The sequence below is a fragment of the Silene latifolia genome, chromosome 9 (genome assembly GCF_048544455.1).
Source record: "Silene latifolia isolate original U9 population chromosome 9, ASM4854445v1, whole genome shotgun sequence".
NCBI lineage: Eukaryota > Viridiplantae > Streptophyta > Magnoliopsida > Caryophyllales > Caryophyllaceae > Silene > Silene latifolia.
The window spans coordinates 123,374,950-123,402,592 of NC_133534.1; the positions used below are offsets into that span (position 1 = coordinate 123,374,950).

Sequence of the window (27,643 nt, forward strand, 5' to 3'; positions counted from 1 at the left end):
CCAAATGCAATGCAGATGTCCTTCTATTTACATTTTAAAATTAATGAGTTGTATCCCGTGAAGGATTGCCTACGTATTCATTAAGAAAATGAAATCAAACCCTTGCGCGTAGTTCGAGTAAATGTAAAAGAATAATTGTTCTAAGCAAGAGCTTGTAATGAACTTTAGAAAATAAGCATGAGCTTTTTACTTACTCTTAAGGTGCAAATTTAGTTTATTTGATGATATGAGGATGACAAATTTGTAAAAATGCAAGAGCAGAGTGACATTAGCTTATTTTAGCTTGGCCAGGGGCCGTTTATTTAGTGCCACAAGAGCGACACGTGAGGTTACCCGAGGCGCGTTTTTGTTCCTATTCTAGGCATAATACCGCTTTAGTTGGTCGAGGTTTGTTGGGTTGGAAAATTCATTCCCATCTAGGTCTGTGATCCTAACTGCACCCCCTGGAAGTATGGCCTTGACTAGAAATGGCCCGGCCCAATTAGGTTTCAACTTTCCCCGTGGATCGACAGGTAAAAGAGCTCTAACCGATTTGAGTACTAAGTCTCCTTCCTTGATGTTCCTTGGCTTAACCCTTTTGTTGAAAGCTCGTTTGATACGTGCTTGATATATTTGGACATTGTGCAAGGCGCGTAGCCTACGTTCATCCAGGAGGATGAGTTCTTCATATCTATCCCTCTTCCAGTCGGCTTCCGGGATTTGACTTTCGAGTAAGATACGCAATGATGGTATTTCTAACTCGGCTGGTTGTACAACTTCCATGCCGTAAGTCAAATAGAAAGGGGTGGCCCTAGTGGGCATCCTAACTGATGTGCGATATCCCCACAAAGCAAAGGGTATCTTGCTTGGCCAATCTCGATAGTTGTCAATCATTTTCTTGAGAATTGTGACAACGTTTTTGTTTGCTGCCTCTACCGCACCATTAGTCTGTGGTCTATATGGCGAAGAGTGGTGATGCCTAATTTTGTACTTGGCTAGCAATTGCTCAGTCTCAACTTGGAAATGTGATCCATTATCACTAATGATCTCATGTGGGCAACCGTATCGACAGATGATGTTGTTCTGTATGAACTTTGCCACGTTTTTAGCCGTGAGACTAGTGTAGGAAGCCGCTTCTACCCATTTGGTGAAATGGTCGATTGCCACTAGGATGAAACAATGACCTCCTGTTCCGGCTGGGGTTATCTTCCCGATTATATCAATTCCCCAGGCAGAAAATGGCCAAGGAGATGTCATCGTATAGAGCAATGAAGGAGGGACATGTTGTACGTTTCCGAAGATTTGGCAGTTGTGGCAATGTCTTACATATTTGATGCAATCGGATTCCATTGTGGTCCAATAGTACCCCAAACGTGTGATTTTCTTTGCCATCATGGGCCCACTCATGTGAGGACCGCATTCTCCATCATGAACTTCTTCCATCACTTTCCGTGCCTGTGAATGATCAAGGCAACGAAGGATTACACCAAGAGGTGATCTTTTGTATAGCTCTCCTTGCATGAGAACGTATTGGGAAGCCAGTAGGCGTATAGCACGTTGTCCCCTTTTGTCCATATAGGGTGGATATGTACCATTGAGCTTGAAATTTAGGATTGCTTGGAACCAGGGTTCCTGTGTGATTTCCTCTTCATCGGTGATTTGATGGACATAAGCCGGTTCTGACCGTCGTTCGATACATAAAGGCATTTCCACCATGTCATCTGGCATATTAATCAAGGATGCAAGTTTTGCAAGAGCATCTGCAAATTGATTTTCTTCCCGAGGTAGGTGTAGATATGTCACATGATTAAAGAATTGGGCAACTTGGTCTATTCTGGCTCGATAAGGTGCTAAGCTTTCGCTTCGGATTTTCCAAGATCCCGTAACTTGATTGATGATAGGGATGAATCCCCATGTACTTGGAGGTTTTTAATGCCTAAGCTCACTGCCGCTTGTAGTCCAATGAGACAAGCTTCGTATTCTGCAGCATTGTTTGTCACCTCGAAGTCGAGTTTGACAGAGATTGGCGTATGCTCACCTTCAGGAGAAATGAGCAACACTCCTATTCCAAATCCTCTTAAGTTTGATGCTCCATCAAAGTAAAGGTCCCAGGAGTCTACGTCGGTTTGGAGTATATCCTCGTCTGGAAATGACCAAGTGTCTATTGTTTGTGCATCATTGATGGGATTTTCTGCGAAGAATTCGGCAACGGCGCGCCCTTTTATAACTTTCTGCGGCACGTATTTGAGGTCGAACTCAGAGAGCATCAAAGTCCATCTCGCTAGACGTCCGTTGAGGACGGGTTTTTCGAAGAGGTATTTGACTGGATCCATTTTGGAGTATATTTTGACGGAGTAGCTAAGCATGTAATGGCGTAGCTTCTTCGTCGCCCACACAAGAGAGAGGCATGTCTTTTCGAGTTGTGAGTATTTGCACTCGTACTCCAAGAATTTCTTACTAAGGTAGTAGATAGCCCTTTCTTCTCTTCCTATGGTTTGAGCTAGCATGGCACCCATGGCTGTTTCAGTCACTGTGAGATACAGACCAAGAGGTTGATCTCGTTGAGGTGGCATGAGCACTGGTGGTTTAGCCAATATCTCCTTGATTCGGTCAAATGCCTTCTGACAGTCATCGTCCCACATGGTGTGATCCGTTTTCTTGAGCTTCTTGAAGATAGGTTCACAAATCATGGTAAGCTTTGATATGAATCGACTTATGTATTGTACTTTACCCAGGAATCCTCTGACTTCTTTTTCTGTTTGAGGTTGTGGCATTTCGATCAAGGCTTTGATTTTGGAAGGGTCTATTTCTATACCTCGTTAGCTAACAACATATCCCAGGAGTTTGCCAGATGTTACTCGGAATGCCACTTCTGAGGATTGAGTCTCATGTTGTACTTTCGTAGCCTTGCGAAAAATTTGCGAAGGTTCGCAATATGCCCTTCTCTATCCTTGGACTTGACAATCATGTCGTCTACATATACCTCAACTTCTTTATGCATCATGTCATGTAAGAGTGTGGTCGCGGTGCGTTGATATGTAGCTCCGGCATTGATTAACCCAAACGGCATAACCGTATAGCAATAGGTTCCCCATTGAGTGACAAAGGCGGTCTTATGCATGTCTTCTATGGCCATCTTGATTTGGTTGTAACCCGCATACCCATCCATGAAGGATAGTAACGCGTGGTCTGCGGTATTGTCCACCAATATGTCGATATGTGGTAGAGGAAAGTCATCTTTAGGACTTGCTTTGTTTAAGTCCCTAAAATCAACACAAACACGGATTCTCCCATCCTTTTTGGGTACAGGTACTATGTTAGCTACCCAGTCAGAATACTCGGAAACTTTGATGAACCCGGCTTTGAATTGCTTATCGACTTCTTCCTTAATCTTGAGAGCCCATTCTGTTCTCATTCGACGAAGCTTCTGTTTCACAGGCTTGAAAGCTGGCTTAATTGGGATTCTATGTTCGGCGATATCCCTGTCGATCCCTGGCATGTCTTTGTAGGACCAAGCAAAGACGTCTTTGAACTCGTTTAGGAGGTCTATGAAATCGGCCCTTTCGGTAGAGCTCAAGATAGTCCCTATCCTAAGTTCTTGGGGTTCTAGTTCGGTTCCTACATTGATGGGTTCGGTATTCTCTATTACTGGTCCCCCTTCCCCTTCTTGTAGTATTTCTTTGGCTACGTAGGGAGGTATCTCAATTGAGTCTGGGTCTTGGTCATCCTCAGTATCATCGTAAACAGAATTGCACTCAAGATAACACAAAGAGTAATCAAAACCTGATTTATTCATATTAAAGTTTGAGAAAAGTTGAAACAAAGAAGCCATCTAATCTATGGTCAGTGGCGGTAAAGGGACAGTTGTTGGGACATTTCCCGAACTACTGTTACTATTTGAGGGTAAGCTAGGAGAAACAAAGGGAATGGGGATGATGACAGTAGGAGAGTCCTTAGTGACTTCTCTAGACTCCGACTCTGACTCCGACTCTGACTCTGACTCGAATTCATCGTCTTCTGGTTCTCCTTTGAACATCTCTCCTTTTCTAGTGGTAAGCTTGAAGAGTATTCCTTGATTGTTGGTCCACTTGATTGATTTTATCCATCCTTTCTGTTGATTCGCGTTTGTTTCTGTGATTAACGCGGTAGGGTTGAAGTGATCGTCTTGAAGTATCATGGTAATGATCTCATCCTGTGCGGCTCTAACAAATCGATCTTCCCTAAACAATAGACTAACAGCTTATTCGTCTAAGCAATGTGCTTGACGAGCTTTGATGGTAGGAACCGTTTATGGAGGAATAAAGTAGCAATCGTGAAAGATCTCGATTCCGGCTAGCTTCCTTTCGAGATAGTGCCAAGGTTCGGGAAATCCGTGAAAGAGTTCTAGACTTCCTTCCTTAACGAAGTATCCGTTTAGGGTAGGGAGGTAGGGTCTCATTTGGACTCCTACGTACTTACGGTTTTGAACTTGAGCAAGCATCTCGAGAACTTCCTCTTTAGTGGGTTTGTACCCTAGTCCAAGTGGTATTCTTTTTTAGTTGCCTTCCTTGTAGGGTGCGAAGGTGTTTCTTCGGATCGGGTTCAAAGGCATTCCAGGGAAGTATCCCTGGGATTTGAGTATGTGGTTGACCACCAAGTTGGAGTAGGGATCGTAGTATAAGGGTGCCAATTCACTTTCTATGACGCTTATGCCTTGGAAGCCCCCAAGCTCATATACTGGATCCGCAAGGACTTGATTGTTTGACTTCTTTTCGATTATTGCCTTGATGGGTGACGAAGTGATCGTCACCATTTTGCCATTTAGTGGGATCTTGATCTTTTGATGAGGGGTGGATGTCACCGCTTTGGAAGCGTGAATCCAAGGTCTTCCTAGAAGTATGTTGAAGGAAGCTTCAATGTCCACTATTTGGAAGTTAACCTTTCGTTCAATTGGCCCTGTGGCTATGGTTAGGTTAACGAGTCCTACTACCTTTCGTCGTGTACCATCATATTCGCGAACACCTTGATTGGTAGGAGTCCAATCCGACTCTTTCATGCCCAATTTGTATGCCGTTTTGAGGGGTATGACGTTGACCGCGGAGCCATCATCAACCAAGGTCATTGGCATATTCTTCTTTAGACAAATGACGGTGATGTAAAGAGCCAAGTTATCTTCGTTATCATCTTTAGACAAATGATTCTTGGAAGACCAAGTTGACTACATCGTCGGGTGTGGAGTTATGTGCTACACTTAGTTTGGCCAAAGCTTGCAGTAAAGCTTGGCGATGGGGGAATGAACTTGCTACTAGTTGCCAGACTGAAAGATCAGCCTTTGTCTTCTGTAATTGCTTGAGCAAATGATTAGTGGAGTCATCTTCGTTATCATTTGGTGTGACAACGTTTGTTGGACCGTTTTGAGTAGTATTTTGATATGGACGCCCCGAACGAGTTAGGTGATCCACATCTTGGTCTTTACCATTTTGGACTATTTATTTGACTAGGGAGTTTTCAATGAGATACTCGTCCTCGTCATCATCGGCCCATACTCCATTGATTGTAGCTAGTTCCCTCATTCTCATGATTTCGTCTTCTAGTTGTGTGATTTGGTCTACTAGTTTGTCAACCACGGCGACTATTTCTTGCATAGTGATATTTTGAGAAAAGACTAGCGGCGCATGTTCTTTGGGTGCCGCATTGGGGTCATGTAAAGTTGTCACTACATTTTCTAATTCCCAAACTTGCCTATCCACACTCCTTGCCCATGTGATGAAGTCGGCAATGGTAGGGGAAATGGTAGAGTAGGACCCTTCATTTTCGATCGCGCAGATCTCACCTTCAATTGGAGAAATGAGGTGTGAACAATCTAAGGTAGATTCTTCACTTGTGATCACTAGAATCCCAAGAGGGTTTTGAGTGTTGTTGGGTTTGCCTCCCGGCGGTATTGGTAGTCGACCATCCTCTACCATGTCTTGAAGCACATTTTTCAATTTGTAGCATTTTTCTGTGTCATGTCCCTTACCCCTATGGTATTCACAGTATGAGTTCTCGTCCCAGAACTTGGACTTCTTTTCAGGTTCGGGAGTAGGTCCTATGGGTTGGAGTTTGCCTTGCTTCATTAACCTCTTTGGAGCATTGAAGTAAGTGTCCCTAAGATTCGTGAATTTCCTTGGTGGGGTACTCTTCTTGGATGGCTCAAGAAGGTTAACTTCATCAGTCTTGCTAGTGGAGCCGTAAGAACGACTTGTTGAGCCTTGATGTCCTCGACCTACCGTTTTGGACAAGAGCCCTTTACGTATGTCATCTTCAATCCTTGTTCCTAGTACGGTTAAATCCTTGAAAGTTTTGATGTTTTGGTACCTTAAATGATTGGCATAGATAGGTTTGAGATTATCGACGAACTTCTCCACAAGGGTAGCCTCATCCGGACGTTCAACTAGTTTGGTACTAGTCTTCCTTCTCCTACTTAGGAAGTCGGTGAATCCTTCTTTGTCATTTTGGGTAAGAACCTCTAAAGTGCGCATGTTAACTTGGATCTCGGCATTATCCGCATATTGCTTAGAAAACTCGATTGCGGCATCTTCCCAAGTGGCGATCTTCTTGTGTTCTAAAGAGTAGAACCATTGCTTTGGGATGGTGTCAAGAGATGAAGGAAAGATCCTTAAGAACATCTCGGGTTTGATGCCTTTGATAGACATGTAATCCTTGAAGGCACGGATGTGGTTTAAAGGGTTCTCATGCCCCTTGAATTTAGGGATATCCGTCATGTTGAAGTTGGTTGGCAATTTAGAATTGACGGCCTCATATTTGCGATTATTCTCCCTATAAATGTCATTCCCTTTAAGGTACATCAATTGCTCCTCTAAGTATTGGAGTCTTTTCTCAGCTGCAGTCACACCCATGGGAGAGCTTTCTTCCCTGAAGTCATTCACGAAGTCATCAACAACTTCACTTTCCCGAGGAGGAATCCTCATTTCTACGGCGTAGATCCGGCCTTCGATGGTGTCAAGGCGATCATACACTTGGTCTTGGGTAACTTGGATTTGAGCTAGTGCGGTTAGGATTCGATCATTACCATCTTGAGGTTGATTGAAGTTCGCGTCACTTATTTCAGGCATCTTGGAAACTGAATAAGAGATCGACGACGAATCAAAACACGATCGACCATCCTAACACACTTACTAAAAGAAGAAATGTTTTGACTCGTGAAGTGGGTGTGTGCCACTTGTGTCGAGTGAGTTTTGAAGAAAAGACAAAGGTTTGAAAATGTGTATCCTAGTCAACTATAGTGTAGTTGTAGGAGTGGACTCGAAGTGAGGTTTTGAAATGGGCTTGGGCCCGAATTTTGACTCGACAAACAGACAGAGTTTCGACTCGGTTTTGCGCTAATCATGGGCCTCTTCGAAATTTTCATTTAAAAAGGGATTTTGATTTTTTTACAAAAATCGTCATGGTTTTGTTTTAAAATGGTGATCACGTAAGGTACAAACATTTATACAAGCATTATAACGGGATGCTGAGTGCATTTAAAATGGTTTTGGTTTAAAGGGTGGGTTGCCATACCGAACAATCAAACCCGAAGTCTGTGGAGAGGCTCGTACCTAATAAGAGTAAGGCCGATTCCTAGTCCATTTCCTCAAGTAGTGAAGGTCCTTGATACAAACAAGAGTAAGCATCATGGAATGGATGACGTCAATCGCTATCCATCCTTTGGCCCAAATAAGAATTAGGACCGTTTAGACGGGACGATTGGTCGAATGGGATGGGTTGGGCCTAGGAAGGCCGAATGAAATGATCTTGGAAGACCGAGTTATGAAAACCGACAATTGTCTTGTACAAACTATTCCCTAACCTTGTTCAAGTTTCACCCTTTTAGCTACACGTAAGTGTATTATTCCCCAGTGGAGTCGCCAAACTGTGGACAATGGGCCACGGGGGGCGCTTGGGAAACAAGCGTTTGCATTTGTGGAGTCACCACCAATTTTTATGGGAAATTGGAACCGTTCGAATACCTCGTGTCATGTCAAGACACAAAGTAGTGACATGAACACTAAGCAATCGTTACCCTTAGCATTCTATGTCTAGAATGACTCTCGTGGATGCCAATGAACACGGATGTTCACAGAGATCTGAAGTAAGGGGTGAGGGTACGTATTAGGAAGCTCTTTTGATCGAACACCTAATACCGCCCGCCTCGATAGCGGCCTCTACTAATGAGTAGGGAAATCGTCTATACTTGATATATCGGCGATTATATGCATGCAATGCAACATCCAAGTTTTAATCCTAGCATGTGAAGATTTAACTAAGTCGGTGAACAATTAATTAGCAAACAATTGGGTCGAAGTAGAAATTTATGTTCAATTACATGTGAAAACATACAAATGATACAAAATACAATGATAGATACAATAGGAAAATTACGATAATAAAAATTACAATAATTACAATGGATTTAGCGATTTATGTCGAAAATACCTTTAAAACGGATAAATTGAGAAAAAGAATAAAAGAATGAATAAGCGAACAGGAATTAGGCGATAATACGGTTAATAGTTAATTATACGTAAACTAATTAAACAGGTCAAGGCAGAACGGAAGTTCAGAGACAAAATTCAACCTGGAACAGGCGCAGCAGGACTGCGCCCTTTGGAAGAGGCGCAGCAGCTGCTGCGTCTGTTCCAAGGGTGAGTTCTGGCTGTGAAGCCGGAACTGCAAATCGTTAATATAAATTGGTGAATTTAATGGTTAATTACGATATTCAACTCGGATGAAAGTGATTTAATGGATTAATTACAAACAAATAAGTCATAAAAGTGATAAAACATGGATGAGACGGAATTAAGATGAATTATTTACATGAATGAAAGATTGATTAGTGACATAGGTGAATTAATTAGGTTAAACATGATGAATTAATGACGAACTAATGACGAATATGCGATGAATATGACGATAGACAGATGAAAATATATCAAAGGTCGAATTCCAGAAATTCAATATGAACGAATTGAATTCCTACAACCCGGATTGAGTTTAATGACGAAAACCCGCAAATATGAGATTATAAGGGATTTAAGTCGGATTTAACGATGAATTAAACACTAATGAACGATAAATAATATACATGTGAGACGATTATGTTATTGTATGTCAAAGAATTAGCAAAAACAAACGAAGCAAATAAAACAAACGAATTACAGAGGACAAAGGAAGAAGAAAGGAAGCAGGAACTGCAGCAGCCTCACGAAGAGGCGCAGCAGGCACTGCGCTCCTTCGAAGAGGCGCAGCAGTTGCTGCGTCCTTTCTCGACGGTTATGTTATGGTAATCCGAAAAAAGGGTTTTAAACGAGGTTTTATAAATCGGTTTTAAGAGATGTTTTGGACATAAACCTTACATTAATGATACAAAAAGTAAAGAACAATAATAAAAGAGAGATTATAAACCCTCAGACTTACATGTTTGACGAAACGAGATGAACTAAGTTATCGATTAGTGATGCTCGACTCAAATGTAACGAAAGTGCCTTCGTAGGAGGAAAACAATTAAGATTAATTAAGTTGATTGATGTGGAGTTGGTCAAATTGGTCGGTCATGCAAACGAGGCTGGTACTCAGAAGGATCCGAGCTTACGTGGTCGAATGTTCAAGCACGTAGACGCCAAAAAGTAAGAACGTGGACTAGAATGCAAAGGGAGAAGAGAAGGGCAGACACTCGCGTGAGAAATATGAGGAGCGAAGGCTCCTATTTATACTAATCACGTGAAGGAATAGGATTTTCGGAGAGAATTTGGAAGTGAATCTCGAAAAGATATGAAAAAAATACGAAAAATACGCAGAAAAGGACCTGGGAAGAGGCGCAGCAGTCACTGCGTCTCTTGGAAGAGGCGCAGCACCTGCTGCGTCTGTTCCCAAGTGGTTCCTCCTGCGGAAGAAAGATTTCCGTGTTTAAGTTATGGAATAACGGATTAATTTGGTTTTCCTTAAGAAGAATTGCTAGTTAGGTCAGTGGTCCTTGGGCTGTTGCTGGTGATTTTAATTGTGTGTTATCAGCTGCTGAGAGGGTAGGTGGCAACACACCTTCAGGTGAGATGGAGCTATTTAGGCAATGTGTGGCAGATTGTGGAGTTATTGATATAGATGCTACAGGTTCTCTCTTTACATGGAACAATAAACAAAAACCTGAGGAGAGGATTTATAGTAGGATTGATAGGTTCTTGATCAATAAGGACTGGTGTGATCACTTGCCTGATCTTTATGCCCACTTTTTGCCCGAGGGGTTAATGGATCACACTCCATGTATTATTAGTAGCTCTAAAAACTCCCAGAGGAAACGTTGCTTCAAGTATTTCAACATGTGGGGAGAGGCAAAGGAGTTCCTGCACACTGTTAGAAGTAATTGGGATAAGGGTTTGATGGGTACTAGCATGTTCAGGCTAGTTAAAAACCTGAAACACCTGAAACCAGCTTTGAAGAGTTTGAATAAAGAGGGGTACAATGATATTGATCATTCAACAAGCAGACTTCAGAAACAGGTTCATGATCTGCAGGAACAGCTTGGAAGGAATCCCACTGATACTCAGTTGCTTAATGCAGAATATGAGGCCTCTTAGGAATTAAAAAAATTAAGCACTGCTAGGGATAGCTTCTTGGCACAAAAGACAAAGCAGTTCTGGATGAAAGAGGGGGACACAAATAGTGCCTATTTCCATGGCATTCTCAAAAAAAGAAGGAATGGGAATAGGGTGATCTTGATAGAGGATATGAATGGAAAGTTGTGTGACAGTCCAGAGCAGGTTCAGACAGCATTCCTGGAATATTATATGTATCTTCTTGGGACTAAACAAGTTACCACTAAAATACACAGGAAAATCATTGATCAAGAACAAAGATGCAGAGAGGAGCACAGGTCTATCTTACTGAGACCTGTTACTGGGGAGGAGATTAGAGCAGCTGTGTTCAGTATCCCTGATAACAAATCACCAGGTCCTGATGGATACACAAGCAAGTTCTTTAAGGATGCTTGGAATGAGATAGGAGGGGAGGTGATTACTACTGTCCAATATTTTATCAGAACCAGGCAGTTGCTGAAGCAAGTGAATGCAACAAATGTGACTCTGATCCCTAAATGTTACAGGCCCCAAACTGTGTACCAATTTCAACCTATAGCCTGCTGCAATGTAGTATATAAGGTAATATCCAAGCTGCTATGTGCAAGACTAGCTGAAGTGTTGCCTCTTATCATTGATCCTAATCAAGGAGCATTTATACAAAATAAGAGCATTCAGGAGAATATCCTTATATGTCAAGATCTAATTAGATGCTATGAAAAGCCAAATGCATCTCCTAGATGCCTATTCAAAATAGATCTCCAAAAGGCATATGATACAGTGGAGTGGATCTTTGTTGAAAAACTCCTGGAAGAGCTAAGATTCCCTGTGGAGTTTTGGGAAATGGTGATGCAATGTATAACTACAGCATCCTTTTCTTTATCCCTCAATGGGGAAATGTTTGGATATTTCCAAGGCAGGAGAGGTCTCAGGCAGGGAGACCCACTCTCCCTTCTTGTTTTCACTTTATGTATGAAATACCTGACAAGAACTATTAAGTATGCTGCTGCTAAATTTAAGTTCAAGTACCATCCTATGTGCAAGCAGGTGCAATTGGCCAACTTGATGTTTGCAGATGATGTGCTCCTTTTCTGCCATGGGGATGCCAAGTCTATTATGCTGCTACTCTAGTCTTATTCTACTTTCTCTAAAGCATATGGTCTAAAAATAAGTGCTGCAAAATCTAATGCTTATTTCAGAGGGGTGCCTGATCATCTCAAGCATGACATCCTGAGTGTTTCTGGTTTTGTAGAGGGTAAGTTACCTTTTAAATATCTTGGCATGCCAATTCAAACTACTAGATTGCAAAAACAAGATTGTAAATGCTTAGTTGAGAAGATCTGTAGTAGAATTCATGGGTATGGAGCAAAAAATTCTCATATGCAGGGAGACTTGTGTTGGTGAAAGCAGTTTGGACTACTTTACATTCCTATTGGGCTTCCTTGTTTGTCCTACCAAAGAGAATTCTTGCAAAAGTGGAAGCTGCCTGCAGAAACTTCCTTTGGGATAGCTGTGCTGATTATCATAGGGTTCCACTGGTGGCTTGGGACACTGTGTGCATGCCTAAAGCAGAGGGTTTTTTAGGGATTAAAAACTTGGAAATGATGAATAAGGCTCTGATAGGTAAGCTGGTAAATTGGATTGCTGAGGATAAAGACACTATATGGGTCAAATGGGTGAAGGACAACCATCTGAAAGGGCAGAATTGGTGGGAGTATCAAAAAACACAAGCTGGGTGTGGAGGAGAGTTTGTAGGGTAAAGCAGGATCTGGCTGTTGCCTACACAAATGGGACATGGGATATACAAGGGGTAGGTTTCTCTACTGCCAGCTGTTATCAATGGCTCATGGGGGCTCGTCCTAAGGTTAGCTGGGATGGGGTGATATGGAATGAATGGGCGGTCCCAAAGCATCAATTCATGGGATGGCTTCTTGCTCATGGAGCTTTCAAAACCAAAGATAAGTTGATCAGATATGAGGTGGACATTGATGATAGCTGCTGGTTATGTGGACAGGCATCAGAAGACTTGGAACACCTCTTCTTTGGGTATGATTACAGCTTCAGGATAGTCCAACATCTGCAGCTGAAAACTGGCCTAAATCTACCTGTTGGCAATGTTCTGGACTGGTGTATTCAGGCTAGTGGCACTAAGATGCAGAGAGGAGTGCAGGCAGGACTGATCTTGGGAGCTATATATCATGTATGGCATCATAGAAATAAGTGCAGGATTGATGGTGTTCTTCTAAGGCCACAGAAGGTTGCTACAAACATTGTTGATGACATGAAGCTGAGAGCTCAAGGTAGGGACAGAAACAAACTTACTTTCTTAGAACTTGAATGGCTTAAGGGAGTTGGAATTATGTAATTGGCATTAGTTGATATGTACCCCATGAACTTTATTTTTTGATATATATATATATATATATATATATACATATACATACATCTCACATTTCACCAAAAAAAGAAATTGTTTACCAAAGATTAAAACATTGTGAAATATTTATAAAATATGGCATAGAAATATCCAGAACATTCCAGAACATTCTGACTCGGGATTTAGCGGTTATCAGAAAATGAAGACGGTTTTAGGCCCGGACTCCAAATATACTCTAATTACTGTCAAAACGACCGTATCGGCGCGTAGATGACAACTAAGAGGTAGACATCAGTGTTTGAGCGATCACTTGATGATAAACTTACGAACTGTCATAAATCGTTCCGCGTACCAAACACGCGGCCCAATCATCACCGGGTGGTTTGCGGGAGGTGCAAAAATGAGGTATCTACACCTGTTCACTCGATCGAGTAGAAAATCCACTCGATCGAGTACTTTCATCATCAAATCTACTCGATCGACCTCCAGAAACTAGTCGATCGAGCACTTTCTTAACCGTCAGCTCATTTCCTTCGACAGAACACTGTTCATCAGCTATTATTTCCTTCCTCGGGTCTGATTTCAACACTTCTGGTCCCTCATATGAACGACCGCTTTTCAAATTGATTCAATTTACCATCTCATGTGGATTTTTGTCAGTTTGTGATGGTAAATGACACGGTTTCCTTGTAGATTGGTTCGCGGCTAATTTGGCAACTTAAGTTTCAAGTGCCTTGATGGATGCATCTTTCTGTTAATCACTCAATTGCCACTGCTTTGTAAAAGATTGCAGCATAGTCTTTAGCTCACCAATCTCACTCACCCTTCCAGAAGATGATGCTCCGTGACTTGGAGGAGGGAAGGAAGGAGGCTTCTGAAAGACTTGTTGATTTTTATGTGGAGGAACATACGGCTGCTGCTGGTGCGGAGGAGGGGTAGGATTGAGCACATTTTGACTAGTCCACCTCAAATTAGGATAGACTGCTGTAACACTACGGATTTTCTTTGGTGACTACTCGACCGAGTAGAGCCTACTCGGCAGAGTAGTGCTGCTGTTGTGAGTTGTTTTGGTTCTGCCGATGAATACTCGGCCGAGTATAGTGAATACTCGACCGATTAGAGGATACTCGGCCGAGTATAACTTTACTCGACCGAGTATTCGGTCTGGCGAGTATTATTTTGACGGTTTGATTAGGGAGTGTTTAAAATTATTTTATATCGCGCGTCAGTTTTCAAAACATCATTTCAACTTCATCATTTCTACGTTAACCCTAATCTGTACCTAATCACTCCCTAATCATCCCATAGCCTTGTTGTTTGTGAAAGCTTCGGAGTCCTTGCGTATAATTCCTCATCCTACTGTTGGTAAGTTCTAATTATATGTTGTTTGTATTCGTTGGGGTTACTGTACAATTACGGAATTGGGAATATGGGGTTGTGCAATGTGTAATTGTGTGATATGATTATGGTATAGGAGAAGACTTCGTAGAGGAGCCTTTCTAATTGTTCGAGTTCATTCCACTGTTGATTGCTAAGGTAGGGTTTCCTTACTCAGTTTACTGTTCTTTATAAGACATGTTTGATGTGATTATTGTTATCTGTTGATCATCGGAGTATGGAGATTGTTGTGACGATGTTGGTGTGAGGGGATTGAGATGGATGTGATGTCATGTGATTGTGATTGTGGTGGAGTCACTTGCGGGAGTGGCTTCACACCCTAGTTCGCCCTCCGTGGAACCCGCCACGGGAGGGGATGTGCACATTAAGGGACATGGATTGTTTTCGCTCGTTGAGGAGCTGGACTAGGTGGGATCGGCTGCGGTCACCCACTGGCGGCGAGGGTTACCTGTTGCGATGGGTAACCTGGCAGGGCTACACACTTTGGTGTGTAGTCGGTTACTGTGGGAGATTGGATGATTGGGCATTGGTGATGATCAGTTGATTTCTCTGTTTGTTTGTCTTAATATTGAGTAATACTGACCCCGTTGTTGTTTGTGGAATCTGCGGTGATCCATTCGGGGATGGTGAGCAGGCTTGACAGGTATTGCTAGTGTGAGCTTGGGGACTGTCTTGGGAGATTTGCCATCACGAGTCATAGCATCACCGTCTGAGTCTTAGTTGGATTTCTTTTATTGTCAGACTATGATGTTGTATTTTGTTAAAACAGTATTTGAGTTTGGATGTTGTAAACTTTATACTTTACAGTACTTTAATAAACGTGCTCAGTTCAGACGCTTTTGATATGTACTAACCTCGGGCAACCGAGATGGTAACACACTTTCATGGTAGGGTGGTCCTGGTAAGGCACCTTGGTATGAGGGGGTGTTACAAAGTGGTATCAGAGCCAAAGATTCCGGCACCTAAACAAATGAATTTAATGAACCTAGGGAGTCTAAATAAAATGAACCCGGGGAGAGTTGTTTGGAGCTACCGCAAAGACTCGGGAGACGTCCCAGAGTCGCAAATTGGCCCTCACTAACTTGAGCCGGTAACATGGGGAAGTGTGATGAGAGTTAGGTTTTGTATGCATATGTATGTGAAGATGGATGTTGGTAATAGATGATAGTTGAAAGTGTGTGTTGAGAGAGTTGTAAATGTGGTGATGGAAAAAATGGAGGATGTGACGGGTGTATGAATGTTTGTCATGTTGGAGTTAGCATATGCATGATTTGTAGGCTCATATGATTATAACGTGGCATTAAAGTTCTTGATATTTGAATTGTAGGCTGATGTGATTTTTTTTAATTAGCATTAAAGTCCTTGATGTTATATGTTTGTTGCGGGAATAGTGAGCATGATAGAGAACTTTATACTGTATACCCGTCTACTCTGTGGCTCGGCCGAGCAGGGCAGGTACTCGACCGAGTAGGGAGCACTCGACCGAGTAACCAAGCACTCGACCGAGTATTGTTTGGCAGTGATTATCAGTAGCTACTGTATGTGATAACTCAACCGAGTAAGAAGTATACTCGACCGAGTAGTGGCTACTCGGCCGAGTGTTGTTTTACTCGACCGAGTGTTGTTTTTGAGTTTTTGACGTTCGCTTCTGGAGTCGAATACTCGACCGAGTATCTAGGATACTCGACCGAGTAGTCGTTACTCGACCGAGTATGGTTGTATACTCGGCCGAGTGTTCTTTTGGCGGAAAGTTATTACGATTTGAGTTGTAGGCTTTTGTGTTTACGTTTCCGTGTTTCTTGTCAGTTCAGTATGCCGCCCAAAAGAACTCCCGCGCAGATCCAAGCTTCGGAGATGACTCTTGATGAGGTTGCTCGTATGATTGAGCAACAAGAGGCTCTCCTTGAAGCGCTCACAAATGTGGGAAAGGGGAACGAGAACTCGATGGATGCAACTCAGCTCAGCATCATCATTGCTCGCTTCAACCCTCCCACATATGACGGGGTAGGTGAACCAAAGCTACTCGAGAAGTGGCACCGTGAGATTGAAGCTCTCATGGAAATGGTTAAGTGTCCCGAGGACATGATTGTTGAGCAGGTAGTGTACTACCTAAGAGGTGAGGCTGCAGTTTGGTGGCAAAATGTAAAGGAAGATGCTAGAGCTTATTACCAGGCGGAAGGAGCTATTCCTTGGTGCAGGTTGAAGAGTGCTATGAGAGAGCGGTTTGTCCGGAACATATCCGACACAAGATGAGATCGACTTTGATTCCTTCACCATGACCGAGGAGATGACGGTCCGACTACTATCATCGGGTTTTGGAGCTATCTCGTTATGTTGAAGACATGCAGCTAGGACAGAGAGGTTTGGCTCTCCGTTTTGAGAGGGGTTTATCTGCTAAGATAGTGAGTCGTATGCCAGTGGGATTGCTACGACCCCAAGGAAGTGTACCGAGAGCGGGTCAAGTGAGAGAATGGTAGATCTCTCAAGAGAGATCGATGAGAGGATCACATCGAAAAGAGGAAGGTGATGGTGGAAACAACGACCAGGTCGGCCAACAAGAAAGGGAACTTTAACCATGCTAAAGCTTTTTCGGAGGAGTGGTTTTTCGGGAGGATCTCGTGGTGGGGAAAGAATGGAGGTCGGAGTGTGTAGTGACAACTCTAACCTTACATGCTTCAATTTGTGGTGGGATAGGCCACAAAAGACGGGAATGCACGAGCTACAAGCCCTAAGACTTTGGTTCGGGGGCTCGGTCGGGGAATTTTTCCCGGGGCCGACTCGAGTTTTGCTAGTAACCGACCGGGAGGTTCATGGGGCAACAGAGGTGGACAGGGCAACCAGGGCGGTTACAACCGCGGTGGTGGTGGATCTTATCGGCGCGAGAACAATAGTACCACTCGGGATTCGGCGGCCAAGCCAAGTACCTCCAATGCTTGATTCGGTGGTGGAGGACAGAAAAACAAAGTGGAAAGCTTTTCATGATGGACAAGCGGGAAGCACAGGATGATGCTCATGTAGTTCTGGGGTACCTTTCTTGTTCATAATGTACCGTCCTTTATTTTGTTTGATTCCGGGGCTACACATTCTTTTGTGTCTAAGAGTCATCTTTGTGTCTATGGGTTTGGGGAAGTTTGAGGTTGTAAAAGATGATGTATTCATACCTTCAGGGGAGTCTGTGTCGTGTCTCAAGCTGTATAAGGGAGTATCCATGGTAGTTGGAGGGGTAGATTTACCAGTAGACCTGTTAGAGTTTCCTATGGATGCGAGGTGATTGTCGGGATGGATTGGCTGGGTAAGTATGATGCCAGGATAGATTGTCGGCAAAAGAGGGTGTCCTTAAAGGGTCCCAAGGGTGTTAGGGTGTCCTATAGAGGGTTTGTGGTAAAGCCTAAGTGTAGGTTCAAAGCTGTGATGACTTTAAAGTTGTGTTTGAGGAAGAAGTGTCCCTTGATTCTTTGTCATGTGAGAGATCACCGAGTAGAGCCACCGACAGCTTCGGAGATATCTGTGGTGAGAGAGTTTGAAGATGTTTTTCCTGAAGAGATACCGAGTTTGCCTCCCAAGAGGGATGTTGATTTCAGTGTGGAGCTTAAGCCGGGAACGGTCCTATATCTAAAGCACCATACCGTATGGCACCTAAAGAGTTGGCAGAGTTGAAAAAGCAGATACATGAGTTGCTAGGCAAAGGTTACATCAGGCCTAGTGTGTCACCGTGGGGAGCTCCAGTTCTTTTTGTAAAGAAGAAAGATGGGAGTATGCGACTGTGCATTGATTACAGAGAGCTCAATCGTGTCACAGTGAAGAACAAGTATCCGTTGCCGAGGATTGATGACTTGTTTGATCAGCTAAGTGGAGCAGGTGTGTATTCCAAGATTGATCTGAGGTCGGGATACCACCAGCTGAGGATAGCAGATGAGGATATTCCTAAAACAGCGTTTCGATCTCGATATGGTCATTACGAGTACGTGGTGATGCCTTTTGGGTTGACCAATGCGCCAGCAGCTTTTATGGATTTGATGAATCGGATCTTTACACCGTTTTTGGATAGGTTTGTGGTTGTTTTCATTGACGATATCTTAGTCTATTCTAAGACTAAGGAAGAGCGTGAGGAGCACTTGAGGATAGTCCTGCAAACCTTGAGAGAAAATCAGCTTTATGCCAAGCTATCCAAATGCGAGTTCTGGTTAGAGGAAGTGGCTTTTCTGGGCCATGTGATATCTAAGAAGGGGGTCTCTGTGGATCCTAGTAAGATTGAGGCCGTTACCAAGTGGGAATCGCCGAAGAATGTTGCTGAGATTCGGAGTTTCTTAGGCCTTGCCGGCTACTACAGGAGATTTGTGAAAGATTTCTCTACCATAGCGCGGCCTATGACATCCTTGATGAGGAAGGAAGTCAGATTTGTCTGGGATGATAGTTGTGAGACGGCGTTTCAGACCTTAAAGGAACGCTTGACCACAGCTCCTATCCTAGCTTTTCCAGAGGGTTGTGAGAACTTTGAGGTATATACCGACGCTTCAAAGAATGGTCTTGGTTGTGTTTTGATGCAGGGAGGGAAAGTCATAGCGTATGCTTCGAGACAGCTGAAGCAATATGAGGAGAACTACCCTACTCATGATCTGGAGCTGGGTGCAGTTGTGTTCGCTCTTAAGATTTGGAGACACTACCTCTATGGAGAAACTTTTAAGGTGTTCTCTGATCATAAGAGTCTAAAGTACATCTACACTCAGAAGGAGCTTAACATGCGACAGAGACGGTGGATGGAGCTGATTGGGGATTATGATATGGAGATCATCTATCACGAGGGTAAGGCTAATGTTGTTGCAGATGCACTAAGTAGGAAGAGCGTTCATTCGCTATGTACAGCTATGTCCTTGCTGAAGTTGAGGGATGAGATGTCTAGGTTGGGGATCTTTATGATTCGAGAGGGGGATACCGTCGGGGATTTGACGATCGAGCCAGAGTTGTATGCGAACATCAAGAGTAAGAAGGAGCTTGATCCTAAGATTCAGGAGTGGAAGTCAAGGGTAGAGAGTGGAACGGTTCCCAGGTTTTCTATCCATCCAGATGGGAGTGTTCGTTTTGATGGGAGATGGTGTGTTCCTGAGGATACAGAGTTGCGGAGAGTGATCTTGACGGAGGCTCATTGCACTCCCTATTTAGTTCACCCGGGTGGTGACAAGCTGTATAGAGACCTTAAGAAGACTTTTTGGTGGCCAAATATGAAGAGAGATATAGCTGAGTTTGTAGCCAGATGTTTGACCTGTCAAAAGGTCAAGGGTGAACAAAGGAGACCACAAGGTAAGATCCAGCCTTTGGATGTACCAGAGTGGAAGTGGGAGTCGATCTCCATGGACTTCATTGTGGGGTTACCTAGGTCACAACAAGGTAACAACATGATTTGGGTGATTGTTGATCGGTTAACCAAGTCAGCCCATTTCGTTCCCATGAAAGATACTTGGTCTAAGATGCAGCTGGCATTGGGTTACAGGAGGCATGTGGTTCGGTTACATGGTATACCTAAGGATATCATTTCTGATCGTGATGCGAGGTTCATATCCAAGTTTTGGCAAGAGCTGCAAGAGTTGATGGGTACAACTTTAAAGATGAGTACAGCCTTTAATCCGGCAACCGATGGTCAGACGGAACGGACCATCAAGACCTTAGAGGACATGTTGAGGGCATGTGTTATGGAGTTTGGGGGCAGTTGGGAAGACAGGCTTGATCTGATTGAGTTTTCATACAATAACAGTTATCATACAAGCGTGGGGATGGCACCATTTGAAGCTTTGTATGGCCGGAAATGCCGAAGCCCAGTTTGTTGGGATGATAGTTCCGAGGCGGTGGTTTTAGGGCCACAACTGGTTCAAGATATGGTTGAGCAAGTCCAATTAATTCGGCAAAAGATGAGAGCAGCTCAAGATCGTCAGAAGAGCTACGCCGACTTGCACCGCAAGGACATTGAGTTTACGGTAGGTGACAAGGTTCTTTTAAAAGTGTCACCTATGCGAGGTGTTATGAGGTTTGGGAAAAAGGGTAAGCTAAGCCAAAAGTTTATAGGTCCTTATGAGATTTTGGACCGTGTTGGCGAGGTAGCCTACAGGTTAGCGTTACCACCAGCTTTAGATAGAGTGCACAATGTTTTTCAAGTATCCCAACTTCAGAAGTATGTGAGCGACCCATCGCATATCCTTGAAATGGAGAACATCGAGCTTGATGAGTCCTTGTCCTACGCCGAGATTCCTAAGGAGATTCTTGATCGCAAGATTCGTAAGACCCAGAATGGTGAGACGTTCTTACTCAAGGTCCTTTGGTCTAATCATAATGTGGAGGAAGCCACATGGGAACCCGAGGAAGCTATGCGAAAACGTTTTCCTAACCTTTTTGATCAGGTATGTTTGGTTACGGAGACGTAACCGTTGTCTTTTTAGGGGGGTAGGAGATGGTCGCGGTCGTGTTTTGTTTTGTTTGTTATTTTTCTTTGAGTCGGGGTAATGATTTTTGTGGTGACTCGTATAGTTTCTTGGTGTTGATATATCATGTGGTTAGTATAGTCTTGTGGCGTAGTGTAGTGCTTTGTTTTATAGTAAAGTGTGAACTCCGGGACGAAGTTCTTTTTAGGGGGAATGATTGTAACACTACGGATTTTCTTTGGTGACTACTCGACCGAGTAGAGCCTACTCGCCGAGAGTAGTCTTCTTTGTTGTGAGTTGTTTTAGTTTAGATGAATACTCGACCGAGTATAGTGAATACTCGACCGAGTAGAGGATACTCGGCCGAGTATAACTTTACTCGACCGAGTATTCGGTCTGGCGAGTATTATTTTGACGGTTTGATTAGGGAGTGTTTAAAATTATTTTATATCGCGCGTCAGTTTTCAAAACATCATTTCAACTTCATCATTTCTACGTTAACCCTAATCTGTACCTAATCACTCCCTAATCATCCCATAGCCTTGTTGTTTGTGAAAGCTTCGGAGTCCTTGCGTATAATTCCTCATCCTACTGTTGGTAAGTTCTAATTATATGTTGTTTGTATTCGTTGGGGTTACTGTACAATTACGGAATTGGGAATATGGGGTTGTGCAATGTGTAATTGTGTGATATGATTATGGTATAGGAGAAGACTTCGTAGAGGAGCCTTTCTGATTGTTCGAGTTCATTCCACTGTTGATTGCTACGGTAGGGTTTCCCTACTCGGTTCTTATTCTTTATAAGAAATGTTTGATGTGATTATTGTTATCTGTTGATCATCGGAGTATGGAGATTGTTGTGACGATGTTGGTGTGAGGGGATTGAGATGGCTGTGATGTCATGTGATTGTGATTGTGGTGGAGTCACTTGCGGGAGTGGCTTCACACCCTACTTCGCCCTCCGTGGAAACCGCCACGGGAGGGGATGTGCACATTAAGGGACATGGATTGTTGTCGCTCGTTGAGGAGCTGGACTAGGTGGGATCGGCTGCGGTCACCCACTGGCGGCGAGGGTTACCTGTTACGATGGGTAACCTGGCAGGGCTACACACTTTGGTGTGTAGTCGGTTACTGTGGGAGATTGGATGATTGGGCATTGGTGATGATCAGTTGATTTCTCTGTTTGTTTGTCTTAATATTGAGTAATACTGACCCCGTTATTGTTTGTGGAATCTGCGGTGATCCATTCGGGGATGGTGAGCAGGCTTGACAGGTATTGCTAGTGTGAGCTTGGGGACTGTCTTGGGAGATTTGCCATCACGAGTCATAGCATCACCGTCTGAGTCTTAGTTGGATTTCTTTTATTGTCAGACTATGAAGTTGTATTTTGTTAAAACAGTATTTGAGTTTGGATGTTGTAAACTTTATACTTTACAGTACTTTAATAAACGTGCTCAGTTCAGACGCTTTTGATATGTACTAACCTCGGGCAACCGAGATGGTAACACACTTTCATGGTAGGGTGGTCCTGGTAAGGCACCTTGGTATGAGGGGGTGTTACAACTGCCCCTTGGTTGTTGTAATAGGAACCCCCTCTTTGCCTATATTGTTGAAAGGTAAGGACTTGTTCCTTCTCCATAAGACAGCCAACAGCAGTGTGGCCATCATTGCTAACACACCTCTCACATGTGACGGTCTCCCCTCTAGTAAGCACATGGACCGTCTGAGGCTCCCCAGCAGAATGTAACTCCAACTTGTCAAATCTAGCATTCATGGCGTCCAGCTGAGCCAGAACCTGCTTATCAACTGCATGAACTGTTCTAATACCATCCCTCGGGTTTCCATACTCAGCACTATGATTTGCCATCTCTTCAATAAGGGCCCATCCCTTATCATCATCTGTATTTTCCTGTCATCTCCCATTAGATGACGCATCAAGTATGGCTCTGTGGTCATCATACAGCCCATTGTAGAACTGGTTAGATATAAACCATGGGTCAAAACCATGGTGAGGAATAGACCTCACCAATTTCTTGAATCGGGACCATGCCTCATATAGAGTCTCATCAGGAGCCCGCCTGATACTGGTAATCTTGGCCCTCAGTTGATTGGTGCGCCGTGGAGGGAAATATCTCTTGTAAAAGGCAAGAGCAAGGGACTCCCAATCTGTCAGCCACTCCCTGGCTGAATCAGTCAAAGAGAAAGGAAACAGAACTTCCTTAATCTTGTCTTGAGTTACCCCCTTTGTGGCGGGGATAGTAGAACAGTAGTCTGTAAAGACCTCCATGTGCTTCCTCGGGTCTTCACATGCCACACCTCTGTACAGATTTCTTTCTACCAGATTGATGTAGGAAGGACGGATGTCAAATGTATTCCCATCCTCAGTCTGGAGATTGAAACCCTTTGGAATTGAGGATGCTTTAGGTACCGAATGACTGAAAAGTTTTGGCATCTTTACTTGTTGATCGAAAAAAATAGGAATGTCTTCTGCGAAAAGAGAATGATGTAGCTCTAGCTCGAAAGTACTCAAGTCTTCCTTTCGTGATTTCCTCTGCAGACGGAGTCTATGCCTGAATAGTCTCTCTGGCTCGAATCAAATTTGAAACTAACTCAAACACGTCGACACGGGTATAAACAATACTGAAAGAAAATGAATAAGAACTGCCTCAAGGAATAAAAAAAATCCCTGAGACGGATAAAATAAACGAAACAAAGACAGATAGGGCAATTGCCTCCCCGCCAACGGCGCCAAAATTTGATACGTCTGTCGTATACCTATCAAAAATAAACCAACTAAACTAACTATATAGCTAGGGAAGTCAGGTCGATCTCCTCAGGGAGGCAAGATATCTGTAAAAGTCCGTCTATTTGGTCACAAATGAGGGGGTTGTTTGAATTGTTTTCTAAACTAAAGGTTTAAAGGAAGAAAAGTAGAGAAAAGAGCAGTAAAAGCAGGAGATTAGATTTAAACTATCAAATAGAGAGAAGTCATGTCAGGATTTCGGTTCACTACGGCAGTCCAGTGACTCAACTGTAAACAACTTAGACAAACTAATGCGAGACGGATATGGAAAGGTCCTTTCGATGCACTTTCTATCCTAAATTACCATTAACTTAACTTTCATCCTCGTCAGGGTAGTCTACTGTTCATAGCAGGCCTATTTAGTTCAATCTTTCGATCTAGGATTAATTTTAGCCAGATTAAAGGGATGACTCAGAAGCGTGCACTCAACTAAGTCGGTAAAATACAATTAAATTTCTATGGTGACAGAATCTCACAACTATTTCATCTAAACTATTTACTACATCGTCACATTCCTACCGTAGATCCCCTAATCCCAACATGAATTAGATTTAGCTACTCATATCACTATTAATATCAAAACTAATGACAAATGATGAACTAACAATAAACATAACGAAATAATGAATAAAATGCATAAAAGTAAATTAGGGCAGAAAGTAAATGAAGCAAGGCAAGAAATTAAAGCAAGCAAAAGAGAGATTATTATTAGAAAAGAGAAAGGGATTACAATCGTGCAAATCCGGCGTAAAGAACACAAAATCCGAGCAAAACAATCCCGAGAACAAAGTTACAGAGAAAGGGAAAATGTAACGTAATAAGTTTTCTGTCAAAGCTAAACTGAATGATTGATAAAATAAAAGATGATCCTAATGACCTAGTTAACATAAGTTTAAATAGGAAAATAACTAAGTTTATCGAAATAAAACAACTCACAGGCTAATTAAAGCCCATGAAAACAGAAACCACTCGATCGAGTGAAACAAAACCGCTCGATCGAGCAAAACTCAGCATAATCTACTCGATCGAGTAGAATAGTTACTCGATCGAGTAACCCCTCTTTATAACACTTCTGGATCGAGTAGAAAAGCACTCGATCGACCAACTGGGGCCATGAAAACCACTCGATCGAGTGGTAAAACTACTCGATCGAGTCTTTTGTCTTCTATTCAGCTCAAATCCATGCCCGATTGCCTCGTAGTCTGTGCCTTCACGCTTCCCAATGCAGTATCTCACTCTGGAAAATCCCGTCTCCTCTAAATGCTTGAAAAAAGAACAAAAAAGGGTACGATTCCACTACTTTTGCGTTCATTTCTACAAAATGGACAAAACGAACCAAAGTAGCCAATTCGGGGCATAATACTATATAAACAGTACAAAAATGTATAGAAATACGTGCTGAAATAGGCTAAAAAGACTATACAATATGCACGTATCAATAATCTCATTTATCGTTTGAGTTTTATTAAACTCACCTGTTACCTTGTTAAATCCAAATGGGTTGTAGAGACAAGTTGAACCCCATTAAAGTGAACTGGATTGACATGGTATTCGCCCCAAGTTACTTATATGAGGTGACGTCTTGAAATGACTAGAGTGTGATGCGATTGATGGCAAGTTCAAGTGTCATAGAGTCATATGGGATGACTAGTCGATCACATAGGCAGACTGTATGGGACACTCTGTCGAGCAGTGACCGCTTATAGAGTTCTGGTAATTCATAAAGCCTGGTCGTGGCAAGAGGTACTATAGTATTCTTATGAGTCAATTATTTTGACTAGAGACTATTCGCCCAAGTTGGCAAAGATTTCTGATTGGCTTTGATTTATGCTCTACGACTGTCATAAATGAGGTCAAATGGGTATATTTTGGGTTATGATGAACTGTGGCTGAACGAAGGGAATAGTGCGATAGGAATTGTCCACCCCTTGTCAGGGTTGTTTGAAATCTCAAGGCCACTCGAGGAGTAGTGAACTGGAAATGTGCGGCCACGCTCGGAAGGTATCTATGGTAGATAATTCCTGTCAGACAGTTACACTCCAGATCAAGGAAACCGCTCAAGATATGATCAAATGCAAGTATGACCTGAGAGACACCTTGCATTGAGTGGGAGATTATAATAGGACAAGAGAATTGGTGACGCACACTTGTCTCGGACAAGTGGGAGATTGTTGGAATATGTGTCCTCAACAATAGTGCGATCACATGATTTAATATCACAATTAAATCTCATATTAAGAATACGTAAGGGATGATTTATTATATAATCAACTGATCATGATTAATCGGTAATGATTGGCTGAATAGAGTTTGACATTACTGTCGTATGATGGTGGTGGTCAGTTGATCCCTTAAGGTCACACCTAAAGGACAACTCCCTTAATAGATAAATTGATTAATTGTATGACGATACAAGGTGATCAATTCCTTACAATTGAACAATTCATTTGTGAGAGAGAATATTGATATCTTATTGTAATGGGATTAAATAAGATTTATTTTAGTAATAAAAATGCTTTATTGTTTGAGAAACAATAGAGATAAGAATGAATGGTTAATTATAATTACAAGATGTTGTGAATTATAATTATATGACCCATTTTATTTATGTGATCAAGTATCACTAGTCAACTTGTTGTATATAATTTAATTAATTTGTAAAATGATATTTATGTGATAAATATGCATTAAATTAATTAATAACATGTAACATACTACATGTGACATATTGTGTGACAATTGACAAAATAAAATGGTAGTCTATTTTATAGAGGTTGGATCGAAATGGAGGGAGTGTTAGTGGGTTTTGGTTGTTTTATTTTATTTGATAAAATGGCATGATGATGCCTACCTACAACTAGCCTTACACCTACTCTTACACATCTTACACATCCAATTTCTGTGAAGACAAAAAGAGGAAAGTAAGATGCCCTCTTTGGACACACCCTACCCGGCCTCACCTCCTTTTTATGAGAACTTTTGTTCTCATTTTTCATTCACTTATTCATTCACATTTTCCTACATGCAAAATATTCTTATATTCTCTCAATCTCTCTAAAACAAGGTTTTAGAAATACAAGCATTTGTTCATTCATTCTAATATCAAAGTAAGATTACTAGTGTAGTAATAGTGATAATATTAGGATTAATTTTAAGGATACTAGTTTATTAATCTAGTTAATTAGTATACTAGTTTAAGGGATAAGTCTTGGGTGCAATCTAAGGAGGATCTATACTTTGGAATTTTTGGAGGATCATCCAACATATTAAGCTCAAGAACAAGTGAAGGAAGGTGACCTTACTTGTGCCCATATTTTCGAACCAACCAACAATGTAAGGGACATTATTTTTCTTATAAATCTCTTATTTTGTTATACATGCACTAGATCTAAAGAACAAATAATTAAGAAGTTAATTAGTTCACTATTAGAGGAGTCTAATAAGAGGTAAATAAACCTAACATTTAGACAAGACAGTGAATCTGATTTCAGCTTGAAGGCAGATTTAATCTTCGTACCCACTAAGATTGAAGCCCATTATGCTTGTGCGTGTATCGACTTTAATTCACATACGATTGATCTTCTTGACAATAAGTACTACCCTAATGCGGAGAGGTCGGAGATATGCAAAGCGTTTCATATAATTGTAAGTGGAGGTGAAATGTTATTACGTTCAACTTAACAGTTTTGTTTCTGCTTTACAATTTCTCTGATAACTTTTGTTGTTTGTGTCAGGCGAGCCACATGAGCGACTATTTGGAATCTAGAGACGAGGACAGAGGGAAATTCATATCGGAGTTCCAATTTCGTCAGGTTCAGTTTGCTTGGCAGAAGCAACGATCAACGACACAGAGTCTGGCTCGTTCACAATGATGAACATGTTAATGTACGAGGATGATACTTTTCGTCATGTGGATCTTGAGAGGAAGGTGAACCGTCGATATTTGGTAATCCAGCTGGCAGCGACCCTTGTCCTAGCTGACATGAACGTCATAGGGAAAGGAATTTTGAACAGGGTCAACAGTTTCATAGGTGAGAAAGATCAAATCCTGAAGCAAGTAGAAGCCAGACGAAAAATTAACAAGTTATTGG

At 42.3% G+C, this 27,643-nt stretch overlaps 1 protein-coding gene across 1 annotated transcript; it reads left to right on the top strand.

Annotated features, from left to right (window-relative positions):
* Positions 1–10,718: 10,718 nt before the first annotated feature.
* Positions 10,719–27,424, top strand: LOC141601542 (uncharacterized). The gene is made up of 6 exons (XM_074421836.1): positions 10,719–11,674; positions 11,765–11,820; positions 11,952–12,188; positions 12,248–12,926; positions 27,044–27,197; positions 27,287–27,424. Exons 1-6 carry the CDS (start codon positions 10,719–10,721, stop codon positions 27,422–27,424), a joined length of 2,220 nt encoding a protein of 739 aa, XP_074277937.1.
* Positions 27,425–27,643: the final 219 nt, after the last annotated feature.